Raw genomic sequence first — 13,581 nt, 5'->3', positions numbered from 1 at the left:
GTTATCTCTAGGCTTCTAGCTGGTCCTAGAAACTCCCAATGTCTCAATCTAGGGTATACCTTAAGCACATACGCCCCAATCATTTAAAACTAAATAGGAAAAATGAGTATTTGGCTTCTAGTAGCAGATAGAGAAAATTTAAAAAAGCCTATAAAATTTTACATATGATATTGCTCTGTAAATGGCCCTGTTTTAAAGTTAGAGTTGATTTAGGCATCTAAACAACAACAAAAAATGCCTGAAGCTTATTAAGCACTTAGTGTGTGTCAAGGACTCTACTACATTTTACAAGAATTATCATTTTAATCCTTACAACCACATGCAATGGTTACTTTTATTTCAATTTTACTAATTAGAAAATTGAAGCTTCACCACTTAGCTTGCCTGTGGGCATATCTGGGTAGTAGGTACGAAGCCTCCTCTATTAACAGAGTTGTGAACAATTATTACTTTAAATACATAAAGCCAGTGTTTGACCAAGCCTTCATTTTGTAGGCTGTCTAAACTTAATTTTAGACTTTGTTTTAGTCTCCCTCCCTAAACTCCCCAGTTCACATATGATTTTAGGATTTTACGTACTACAAAGCATGACATCTTTTGGTCCAGTTGCCATCCATCTCCTCTTTGTCATGTCCCTTCAGGTTCCATAGCGTCAGTTGCTATGATGCCATGCTTGGGACACAGGGCTGTCAGGGTCGATTGTAGACCCACCTGCCTGAATGGGCCACATGACCATCCTTCTCTGTGGTCTGGTCTCCTCACCAGGAGGGTTTGTAGAAGTCTAAGCTTGCAGGGGAGTCTACAGCATTTAAACTAGAAACACAGCCACTAAGATATCAGGGATGCCAAGCTTCTGTGTGCATTACAATTCTGTTGTGGCAATTAAGTACAAGACTTGAAGTAAAATAGAAAAGACAGGGAGAGTGGAATCCTAATGACCTAACCATGCAGAAAATAAATGAGGACTCAGATTCAGTCTTGAGTCTGTCTGAACCCAGAGCCTAAGCTCTTGACCTATATGATATGCTGCTGTTCTAGGAGATGTATCTTAGGAGATGTGTGTGTTCCTCCATAACAAAAGGTGGCAGTCAAAGGCCACTTTCACCCTCTACCACCTTGGCAGGGTGGAGGTGATGTAATCACCACTCCATTTGCATGTTTTTATGTACAAGCCTCCCTGAAACTATATGGCTCGAGTAGAAGATATGTAATGTTGTAAGTGACAACTACCTCATAGGGCATGTGTCACAGAGGGATAACAGACTTCTGTTCTTATGACTGTCCTTGTAGGTTGTGTCATTGCAACATAACCAGACATGGATGCAAATATATCTCAAAGCTTCTCCAAAGAGACTCCAGCCTAACACACTTGGACTTGGGTTTCAATCTCATAGCTACCGGATTGTGGTTTCTCTGTGAGGCTTTGAAGAAGCCAAACTGTAACCTAATATATCTGGGGTAGGTACTCTTGCTCATTTTTAAGGTGTTTTGGAAATATTGAACCTCTCTGAGATATTTTATCATGTAAACTGTAATAGTATCGCTCTTGGTCCAATTTTAGGAGCAAACCCTACAGAAATTGAATACAGGTAACTGGGTGCTTACAAAGTCAGTCAGAGGGCCTGTAAGAGTGGCATGTAAATGGGGCTCCAGTGAAGTGGATTTCCGGAGTGCAGTGCTTCTCCTGGGCTCAGTGATTAGAACACTGTGGGCCTGCCACAGCGCAGTACCCAGAGAACTATAGATGGGTACTACCCCCCAGGAAATGCAATGGTACCCTCAACAAGATGTCAATCTTAGCCTCATTTCTCTCTTCCAAGTCAGTGAAATGCATATTATTGATGCAATGTACTTTTCAACAAGATCCCTGATGGAGAGGCGAGGTCATGGAAATACTTTTTCCACCTTGCAGAGACCAGAAAAACACTAGAACATATAAGGTGCTTTTGTTTTCTATCATGGGTATACTTGGGAACTCTTAAAAGCCTTGGTGGTCAGTTATTCTATTCTTTAGGTTCCACATATAAGTGAGATCATATGGTATTTGTCTTTCTCTGTCTTACTTATATTTCACTTAGCATAATGTTCTCTAGGTCCATCCATGTTGTTGCAAATGGTAAGATTTCATTCTTCTTTATGGCTGAGTAATACTCCATTGTATAAATGTACCAGTTTCTTTTTTTCTTTAAATTTTAAACATTTTTTATTAGTTTCAGGTGTACAAAACAATGTAATAGTTAGACATTTATCATTTATATCCCTCACACAGTGATAACCCCTCTCGCCCCATCCACTATGTCTCTGACATCGTACACAGCCATTACATTTCCACTGTCTCTACTCCTAATGCTGTACTCCACTTCTTGTGGAGTTTATATATATATATAAACTTGTAGTTGACATTCATTATTGTTCAGCTTCAGCTTCATGTGTACCGTGTAGTGATCAGGCATCTACATCATCCCTGAGGTGGTCTCCCTAATGAGACAAGTGTCCATCGGATACCCTACAAAATCTTTACAACATTATTGATTACATTCCCCAAATTGACTTTCATATCCCCGTGGCAACCTTGTAGTTACCGATTGTGCTTTCTAATCCCCTCACCTTCCCCCTTATCCCCACCCCTCCTCCCATCTAGCAACCCTCAGTTTTTCCTCTATGTCTCTGAGACTGTTTCTGATTAATCATTCATTTATTCTTTTCTTTAAATTCCACATATAAGTGAGATCATATGGTATTTGTCTTTCTCTGTCTGATTTATTTCACTTAACATAATGTTCTCTAGGTCCATCCATGTTGTTGCAAATGGTAAGATTTCTTTCTTCTTTATGGCTGCGTAATACTCCATTGTATAAATGTACCACAGTTTCTTAATCCAGTCATCTACTGACGGGCATTTTGGTTGTTTTCATGTCTTGGCTATTGTATATAGTGCTGCAATAAACATAGGGGTGGATACATTTTTTTGAATTAGAGTTTTGGATTTCTTCAGATAGATACCTAGGAGTGGAATTGCTGGGTCATAAGGTAGTTCCATTTTCAGACTTTTGAGATACCTCCAAACTGTTTTCCATAGTGGCTGCACCAATCTGCAATCCCACCAACAGTGCATGAGGGATCACTTTTCTCCACATCTGTGCCAGCACTTGTTGGTTTATTGATGATAGCCATTCTCACAGGAGCGAGGTGGTATTTCATTGTGGTTTTTATTTGCATTTCTCTAATGATTAGTGAGGTTGAGCATTTTTTCATATGTCTGTTTGCCATCCACAGACTAACCAGACACAGCCTCAGAGATATAGAGAAAAAACTGGGGAGTGCTAGATGAGAGGACGTGTGGGGATGAGGGAGAGCGTGAGGGGATTAGACAGCACAATCGGTAACCACAAAATTGCCACGGGGATACGAAAGACAGTTTGGGGAATATAATCAATAATGTTGTAAAGATTTTGTAGGGTATCGAATGGACACTTGTCTTATTAGGGAGACCACTTCAGGGATGGTGTAGATGCCTGATCACTGTGCTGTACACCTGAAGCTGAATAATAATGAATGTAAACTATAACAGCATAAGGAATAGAGACAGTGGAAATGTAATGGCTGTATACAATGTCAGAGGGATAGTAGATTGGGGGAGGGGTTTATCACTTTATGAGGGGTATAAATGTCTAACGATTGCATTGTTTTGTACATCTGAAACTAATAATAAAAATTAAAAAAAGTCTTGGTGGTCAGAATTCCCTCAGACAATTCCAATGTTCAGTTAAGTTTGAGCTCCCCTGAATTAGAAGTTGGAGAACATGCTGAGCAAACACTTCCACAGCATCTAAAGATGGGGGTTCATCCAGATGACTGGATAAGGACCCAGCACCATAGCAAAGCCATGGACTAGGGACTCTGACATCACACTATGGTTCAGATCCCATCATATATTTATTTGCTGTGACTTCAGACATTCAATTTTCCCCTTATGAAATGAATGATTCTTCTATGTGACTCATTCTCATAACAGCACAGTTAGTGCATTTATTGAGTTACTTTGTGCACTTGTCAACCTCCTTGTACACACTTTTATATAACAAGCATGTGAATCTGTGTTACCAAGCGTGTTCTCTGTGGCTGAGCCGCTTCCTATCTCTCTAACTTTATCTCATGCTTTGTCTCCTCATTCTTGTGTATATCACTTAAGTCTTCCCTCTCCCACTCCCTGTTCTTTCCCACTGCAAGGTCTTTTTTCTTACTGTTTTTTTTTTCTGATTAGAGCACTGAGACTGCAATTTTCAGGGTTGTCTGCTAATATTTCACTTTTCACCTTGGTTACTGTGGGGAAGAACTAGTTTGAATAGTTCAGGGATCTCCTGACTATCCTCTTACAGCATGCTCTGTTTCCTATAACAAGTAATAAACTGATTGCAGTAGGATTATTCCACCCAATCACTGGAACTGTAAATTTTTTAAAACTTAATTTTGTTGAGGTGAAATTCACACACTATAAAAGGAACCATTTGAAAGTGTACAATGCAGTAGTATTTAGTATACTTACAATGTTGTATAACCCTGCCACTATCTAGTTCTAGAACTTTTTTACCACCCCAAATGGAAACTTAAAACCTGTAAACAGTCAGCTCCCCTCCCACAGCCCCTGGCACCACAAATCTGCTTTCTGTCTCTATGGATTGATCTATTTTATATATTTCATATAAACGGACTCATTTTTGTGGTGTGTGTGTGTGTGTGTGTGTCTTCTTCCAGTTAGTGTAACATTTTCAATGTTTAGCCACATTGTAGCATGTGTACATACTTCATTCCTTATACGGCTAAAGCACATCCTATTGTATGGATATAACACAATTAGTCAATTCATTTACTCATTCATGGTAGATTTTATTTCAGAGAGGAATTGAATTTATTTTCTGTATCTGCAGCGCCTGTCATAGTGCCTGGGGCAACAGAGGGATGGCTGGAGACACCACATGTAGGTGTGCACTGTGGTGCAGTGCTCAAGGGCACATGGCTCAGGGGTCCCTGTGGCTTGAGCCAGCTGGCTAGGCTCTGTATTAGCTGGCCTGAGCTGTAGCCCCTGCAAGTGGTGCCCCCTATGTCCTCCACAGGCAATGGCATCTTTGAGTCTAGAAAGAGCTCTAGGGAAAGCTGGTAAGGAGTGGGAGTCTTGATAACATATCATGTATTGGCGAGTAGAGTTAACGCAACTTGCTGTAAGGGCTGAAAGAAAACAGTCCAATCCTTCTATTCACTGACTGTAAGGCTTCTGATCTTTTCACTCCTTCCTTCATTTCACACGTCATATTCAAACCATTTGGAGGTACCCCTTTCCAGATGCTGAGAAGATGACAACCTTTCCCCCCACTCCTGACACTCTCGTCTGAGCCACCACCTCTCACATGGACTGTTGCATGATCTCCGAGCTGGTCTGCAGGTGTTGGTCCTTGATTTCCTGAAGTTTGTTCTCAACTCATCACCCTGATGTACCTCTCAAGTTGCAAGCCATACCACAGCACCTGTGCTTCAAAAGACTCAGAAGCTCCCCGTATCACTCCCCATATCACCTGAAGGTTTTTTGCATAGCCTACAAGACCCTACGGTGTCCTCTTATCAGTTAGGAGCCACTCTTTCTACTTTCCCCAGCTTGGTATTTTGGCTACACTGACTTACTTCCTCCAGTGACCATAATGTTTCACTCTCTACCTTTAGGGTTTTTCTTTTTCTTTCTTTTTTTTTTTTTTTTTTGGTATCATCTTCCCAGTAAGGAATTCATGGACCACCACACACCTACCTAATCATTTTCTGGCTGACTTACCCTAATAATTTGTCCATTATCCACTATCTTCAATACATTATCCACTGTCTTACGTCCAATGTCACTAAAATAAGCTCCATAAAGAAAATAATTTCTTTCCCCATTTCTTCACTGCTAGGTCCTCAACAAGTCAGAGTATGCCTGGCAACAAGGTAGGTTCTGAAATAGAACTTGTTCAGTGAATGATTTGGTGTCTGTCCTCTTTCTCAACAGACTATGTGGCTGTTCCATCACGTCTTTCTGTTGCCAGGATCTTGCATCTGCTCTCACTAGCAATTGGAGGCTGGAGACTCTGGACCTCGGTGAGAATATCTTGGGGAAGAGTGGAATAGCAGTGCTCTTTGAGGCTTTGAAACAAAATAATGGCCCCTTAAAGACACTCAGGCTGAAGATGGATGAATCTAGTGTGGAAATCCAGAAGCTGTTGAAAGAAATGAAAGACAACAACCCCAAACTGACAATAGATTGTAAGGATTCCAGAACAAGCAGATCCTCGTATTGCGACTTCCTTTCCTGAATGCCCTGAGATAATTCTTCAGTAATTACACATCTCTCTCATGACATCCCATTAATGAAGACCAGAGGGTCAAATGTTAATGACTGGGTCAAAATGTAGAATTGAGCACTGACTTTCACTCTCTGGTTTACAGCAAATTCTGCACAAGTCACTTACCCACTTTATGTCAAAATTCTGTTATCTTTCACAAGGGTATAAGGATAAAAAAAGGCAAAGCACTATGTTTGAAGCTGCTTTTATTAACATACCCCAAAGCTAACTTAGCATAAACTTTATACTTGGTATACTTAGTCTAGGAAAAAATATTACAAAGTTCATAGATGATTGATTTTTTGGTCTATTTTCTGCCCTAGTTCAGGATTTCTTGGTCTCATTTAATATTAGCCCGATGAGTCTACATGATCAGTGTGGTTTACGGTTTTCTTAATCAGTTCTATGGTATTCTAACTTAGGAGTTGCTTAGCTTCTTCTGCAAAGGGCCAGGTGGCTAATATTTTAGGTTTTGCAGTCTATATGGTCACTGTCACAACTACTCAACTTTGCTGTTGTAGTGTACAAACAGCCATAGATAATCCATAAATGAGTGGGCATGGCTGTGTTCCAATAAAACTTTATTTACAAAAACAGGTAATGGGCCAGATTTGGCCAGTGGGCCATAATTTGCCAACCCCTGTCTAATCTGTCCTGTTATTGATGAAGCATAGATCTCACCACATCACTGTCACTTTAAACTTTCAATAATTCTCTGTATATAATCCATTGTCATAGAGAAAATGGGCTTTCTCTGTTCCCCACAACCTGTTGCTGGTAACTCACAGAAAAGACAGCAAAGCCACTTCAGAAGTTCCTTTAAAAAATAACCAATTCAAGGCCACCATTTAGCACTAATTCCTAGGCACTGACAAAAGTGACTGACCTATATTTCCCTTTATTTTTTCCACCAAACTTAAGAGGCAGATGATACGCGTACATAGGTGGCCCCATGTTGATATATTGATACAGGAGCCCATAATCATATGGACATGATCAAAGTCCTAGTTGCAAAAGCAGTGGCCTATAGTTAGTGATTGAGGCTAAAAGCACAAATGACACATTTTTGTTTGTTTGTTTGGGATTCAGGCTAACATTTTATTTCAATGACGTTTTCTCCCCAACAGTTTTTACTTGATATTACTATAAAACTCCTAAATTTCAAATTTTTAGCTAAGATGAAAATATCTTTTTGAAACCTTATTCTTGGATGATTGCCTGCTCTACAACTGAAAGTTGACGGTTATAACCCCTCAGCATTTTGAAGATATTACTCCATTGGTTTTGGCCTTCATTGTTGCTGTTGAAATAGCTGTTCTCAGTCTAAATGCCATTTCTCTGTAGCCAATCACTCCTTTCATTCTGGCTGTTGTTGAGAAATCCTCTTCCTCTTTGAGCACTGATGTGTGTAGGTATGGATTTCCTTTCCTTTTATTTCCTAGTTTTAAATTTTATTTCCTCTTACGCTGCTAGGAATTCAGAATTTCTTTTGGGGAAAAAAGATCAGCCTTTATCTCTTTACGTATTGTCTTCTATTTTATATGTTGTCCCCTCATTTATCTTTCATATCACTTAATCTTTCATACTTTCCCTTCTGTGCTATATTCTGTGGGTTAAACATCACATTAGTTTGTTGAAAAAGTTAGCCAACTAGGAGATAAAGGCCACAAATCAACACAGAACTTTTATTAACTCAAATACAGAGGTAGTAAGGCTTAACTCAGTCACTCAATGGTCTGATGCAGAACCCAATTTCTCTTGCTGTCTTTCACTGCCATCCTCAACAGGACCTTGTTAAGATAAATCTGCCCAAATGCTCAAGTTGCTGTGGTATTCAGAGTTACACTCAGCTGATATTAACTTAAATCAGGCTTTTGTATAACAGTGGTTAGTGGCATGTGAATAGGCAAGGATTTCAAGGGACTCTGTGGTGGAGGAATTGAGTATGGATGAGAAGTGGTCAAGCTATTAGAGCGGGGGTGAGTCAAGATTCAGGGTTCTGCTTGAGTGCAAAACTCAGGTAGGATTTACATTAAAAACAAAAAGAAAAATCCCAGACAGAAACATAGTGGAGAGAGGTCATGATTGAAGACATCTGGGTCAGATCCTCTGCTGGATATTTTAAGTACATTTTGATTGAAACTGTGCAGCAGTCCTCCCCGCAAAAGGACCATGTTATTATTTCATCTATTTGTAAACAGAAAACAAACACAGCCAGAGGACTCTGTGCCCTAGTGTGGCAGAGCCTCTGAAAAGAAAATAGAGACTTGAGACCAACATTCATCAGATTGTAAAGCCTTGTCTTTTAACTGTCATGCAGGAGACCCTGCTCGCTGCGCCATTTGTCGTGCAGGGTGTCATGTGGGGTCTCTGCTCCCACTCCCCACCTAAGAATGCAGGATATGGTGAGGCCAAAAATGAACATCCATGGAGCCATAGATGGGGGAGTCATATCACTATATTTTTGCTGGCGGCTGGGTTGGAGAAACAGGAAACAGGAGCCACACAATTCTCAACCCTCACTGCGCCGCTTGCAGGCTCAGCCAACATCTTCTTGCTAGCCCCCATTTTCTGCTAGCGTAGCCACAGCAGTTATATTAGTGGCCAATGGCTCACTGGTTACAGCTGACAGCCAACTAGCCACAGCTGATGGCCATCCAATCACAGTTGATGGCCATTTACTACCTGAGCCAGCAGCTTTCCACGTGAGGCCGAGAGCCTGGGAACTGCTTTCTGGGGCTCTGTCCCCACAAACTCACTTTGTGCAGAAATTTAAAACAAAGTCTTGTGGAATTTGGAATAAAAAGGCATAGAGTTCAGGACACTGTAGATCAGCAGTTCTCAGAGGACAATGGTCAACGATTGGAAATACTTTTATTGTCACCACTAGGGGGCGCTCCTGGCATCTAATGGGTAGAGCCCAGGGGTGCTGCCAAACATGCTAAAAAGGCACAGGACATCTCAACACCCCCCCTCCCCCAAAGAACACACACACACACACACACACACACACACACACACAATCATCCTGCCCAAAGGTCAATAGTGCTGAAATTGAGAAACCCTACAACCTACAGTCTATCCATTCATTAGTACAGAATAAGATAGTGGTCCTCAACTGATGGTGATTTTGCCCCTTGGGAAACACTTGCCAATGTCTAGAGACCTTTTTTAAAATGTAAAATTTAGTGGTGTTTAGTCTATTCACAATGTTGTGCAACCACCTCCACCGTCTAGCTCTAGAACATTCTCATTACCCCAGAAGGGAACCCCCTGCCTACTAAGCAGTCACTCTGCATTTTCCCTTCCCCACCCCCTAGAAACCGCCAGTCTGCTTTCTGTTTCTCTGGACTTGACTAGTCCGGAATTTTTGGGTCACAACTTGTTCTCGTGGGCTTCTAGTGGGCAGAGACCAGCAGTGCTACTAAACATCCCGCAACACACATGAAAGCCCCCACAACAAAGAACCCTTCTATCATTCTGAGGTTGAAAATCCCACTGCAGATGAAAGCCGCAGAGGCTTCTAGTCTGATGTGATGTCTTCAGGATGTGCACCTTTCCTCGGTCTCCATGCTCGGCAAGTAAAGACCTGAGATGAGTTTATTTTTTCTTCTCTCTTCCTTCTGGACAGCAAGTGTTAAAACCTCAGCATCATGGTGTTAGATGGGCCCTATTCCCCATAGCCTGTAGCATCAGTCCCTTCACAGCTCAACTCTGCAGGGTCCAGAGGGCCTGAATGGCTACAGAATCCCATGCCCTATTCTCCCACCCCTGCTGAGCCTTGGTGACCCTCAGAGAGGGTTGAAGTCCACACTATGTCCAGAGAGGAGGGAAACTCTTGATTTTGGGCTGATCTTAACAGGGCCTGTGTACGCATACGAGCTGGAGATCCAGGCCCGGGAAGGTGAGTCCATCCCCCAACCTCATAATTAATTTAACCCTCTTCTTGTTTAGCACAAGGAAGTTATAGAGACAGACTTGGGGTTGCAAGCTCACTTATATTAAAGTCTCGGTAAAGAAGATGGCATGGAGAATCCAGGGAGATTCAGGGTTAAAGTTTTGGATGGTTCTTCTCAGGAATACTAGTCAGACCTTTTCTTCCAGCTCACCCCATTCCAGATTCTAAACAAGAGATCAGTGACACATTGGGTCTGGGTCTTCCAGAAGCGGAACATTCCATTAGGGACCACAAGGGGAACCAGAGGAGGTAGACCAGAGAGGAAATCCAGAGGTGGTACCTTCCATCATAGACCAAGGGAGGGGGAGCCAGAAGGGAACATTCCATGATAAACCAAGGGGGGAGCCAGAAACAGAACATTCCACTGTAGACCACGGTGGTGGGATGGTGGTGGTGGTGGTGTGCTTCACCCTCTGTGTAGAGGAGATCTTCAGTGTCCATACCACATGTACAGTGCACTTCTCAGAGGTGGATTCAGATAAACCAGGGAAGAACCATTCTTTCTATTGAGGTGGAGGACTCTGGACAGAGCTCAGTGACCCCCTGGAGCAGAGTATGATGGGTGAATGGTACTTACAGGGATGTCTTAGTCTTAGTCAGGGATTGGCTGGGATCTGTTATCTCCAGCAGATCCACTGCCCAACCTCCCATCCTAACTCTCAGTACTAGGGTCTAGCTCAGAGCTTGCCTAGATACTGCTCTGGGACCCCGGCTAGCCTCCGGGATCTCCCTCTAGCCCAGTGGTTCTCAACTTGGGGTTAATCCTGCCTCCCTACTCCCCCAATAATGTCTAGAGACATTTTTGGTTGTCACAGTTAGGGGGAGGGGTGCTACTGACATCTGGTGGGTAAGGTCCAGAGATGCAGCCATACCCCACAATGCACAGGACTGCTCCAACCCCCATAGAGCAAAGAATTATCTGGCCCCAAATTTTAACAGTGCTGAGGTTGAGAAACTCTGAGTTAGATGATTCTCTGCCAGAAACTAATAACCATTTTCGACCATTCAATTTGGGGAAAGGCAAAGTTGCAAGTCCAGGGCAATTCTCCAAACTCAGCTTAGATTAAGACACCCCTATTTTTAGAGAATTTGGCATTATTTTCCATGTCAATGAGAAAAGGTAAAGCAAAGCTGGAAAAGATGCATAGATTGAGATACTTTACAAAAAAAATTTTTAATTAAAAGTTCCTTCTCTGGCCCTGCTGACTTCTTCTCTCACATTTCACCTGGGTTTTCCCCGAGCTCTCTCTGATCCAGCCCTGCTGGGCATCCCACTATTTTCCTGAGCAAATGGCCACCTCAGGCCTTGCACTTGCTGTTCTCTGCCTGGTGCATGTCCTCAGGGTGTCACAGCATTTCACATGGCCGCCCCCTTCTCAACAGTCACCACCTTCTCACCCAGCTGCTTCATGATTGCATGCAGGCCCCTCCCCACCATGCTGGCTTTCTCCCATCACCACACTTATATTCTTCTAAGCCAGTGGGACTTATCTGGGAGTGATTTTGTCCCCCAGAGGGACATGTGGCACTGTCCAAGGATATTTTTGGTTGTTGTCACAGTTGGGGGGAGGATCCTCTTCACATCTAGTGGATAGAGGTCAGGGATGCTGCTAACCAGCATACAGTACTCAGGGTGAGGGCACTGCTGTGGACTGAATTTGTGCCCCCACAGTGCAACATGTTGAAGTCCTAACCTTCACTGTGACTATATTTGGAGACAGGAATTTTTAGGAGATAATGTAGCTTAAATGAGATCATAAAGGTGGGGTCCTAATGTGATATTGGTGGTCTTATAAAAAGAGGAAGCAAGCCATTTCTCTTCCATGTGCCCTGAAAGCCCTCTGCAAGTGCTCTTTTTATGTTGATTACTTTAATATATAGAAATATCTATGACAAATACTTAAACAAAAACCTAAAAACTTTATGTATATTTTAATTAAAGTTTATTGGGGTGAAAATTGTTAGTAAAGTTATAGATTTCAGGTGTATAATTCTGTAATGCATCATCTAAATATCACACTGTGTATTTACCAGCAAGAGTCAGTTCTCTTTCCATCACCATATATATATATATATATATATATGGTCACCCCAATAAATTTAATTAAAAAAAAAAATATATATATATATATATATTTAAAAATATATATATATATATTTTTTAATTAAATTTATTGGGGTGACAATTGTTAGTAAAATTACATAGATTTCAGGTGTGCAATTCTGTATTACATCATCTATAAATCCCATTGTGTGTTCGTCACCCAGAGTCAGTTCTCCTTCCATCACCATATATTAGACCCTGTTTACCCTCTTCTAGAACCTCCTCCCCCCTTACTCTTTGGTAACTCCTAAACAATTGTCTATGAGTTTTTTTTCCTTTATTTGTTTGTCTTGTTCTCTTGTTTTCAGTTTAATATACCACATATCAGTGAAATTATATGGTTCTCTACTTTTTTTGTCTGACTTATTTTGCTTAGCATTATAATCTCAAGATCCATCAATGTTGTCACAAATAGTACTATTTCATCTTTTCTTACTGCTGAATAGTGTTCCATTGTGTGTATATACCACAACTTCTTTATCCAATCATCTATCGAAGGACACTTTGGTTGTTTTCATGTCTTCACCACCATAGATAAAGCTGCAATGAACATCAGAGGACATATATCTTTACAGATAAATGTCCTCAGATTTTTTGTGTAGCTACTACCCAGGAGAGGGATTGCTGGGTCATATGGTAATTCTGTTCTTAATTTTTTGAGGAACCTCCGCACTGCCTTCTGTAGTGGCTGCACCAATCTGCATTCCCACCAACAGTGTATGAGGGTTCCTTTTTCTCCACAGCTTCTCTCACATTTGTTACTATTTGTGTTGTTGATGATAGCCATTCTAACTGGGGTGAGGTGATACCTCATTGTGGTTTTGATTTGCATTTCTCTGATGATTAGTGATGTTGAACATTTTTTCATATGTCTATTGGCCATTTGTATGTCTTCTTTGGAGAAATGTCTATTCAGGTCCTCTGCCCATGTTTTAATTGGATTGTTTGTTTGTTTTGTTGTTGAGTTGTATGAGTTCCTTATATATTTTGGATATTAGCCCCTTATCACAGGCACTGTTTGCAAAAATATTCTCCCATTTATTTGGTTGCTTCTTTATTGTGTCAGTGGTTTCTTTTGCTGTGCAGAAACTTTTTAGTTTGATATAGTCCCATTAATTTATTTTAGCTTTTACTTCCCTTGCCTTTGGAGT

General features: G+C 41.3%; 1 protein-coding gene across 1 annotated transcript in view; it reads left to right on the top strand.

Moving 5' to 3' along the window:
- Nucleotides 1-6,338, top strand: part of NLRP7 (NLR family pyrin domain containing 7) — a 38,144-nt gene extending 31,806 nt beyond the window's left edge. Inside the window, exons 8-9 of the mRNA XM_074315861.1 lie at nucleotides 1,291-1,458; nucleotides 6,035-6,338. Of these exons, the coding sequence (XP_074171962.1) occupies nucleotides 1,291-1,458; nucleotides 6,035-6,338 (472 nt within the window). The remainder of the gene's footprint in view (nucleotides 1-1,290; nucleotides 1,459-6,034) is intronic.
- Nucleotides 6,339-13,581: the final 7,243 nt, after the last annotated feature.

Source organism: Rhinolophus sinicus, linkage group LG11 (assembly GCF_036562045.2).
Source record: "Rhinolophus sinicus isolate RSC01 linkage group LG11, ASM3656204v1, whole genome shotgun sequence".
NCBI classification, from domain to species: domain Eukaryota; kingdom Metazoa; phylum Chordata; class Mammalia; order Chiroptera; family Rhinolophidae; genus Rhinolophus; species Rhinolophus sinicus.
Note: the sequence above shows the minus strand (reverse complement) of the source record. Positions and strands in the feature narration are given on the sequence as shown.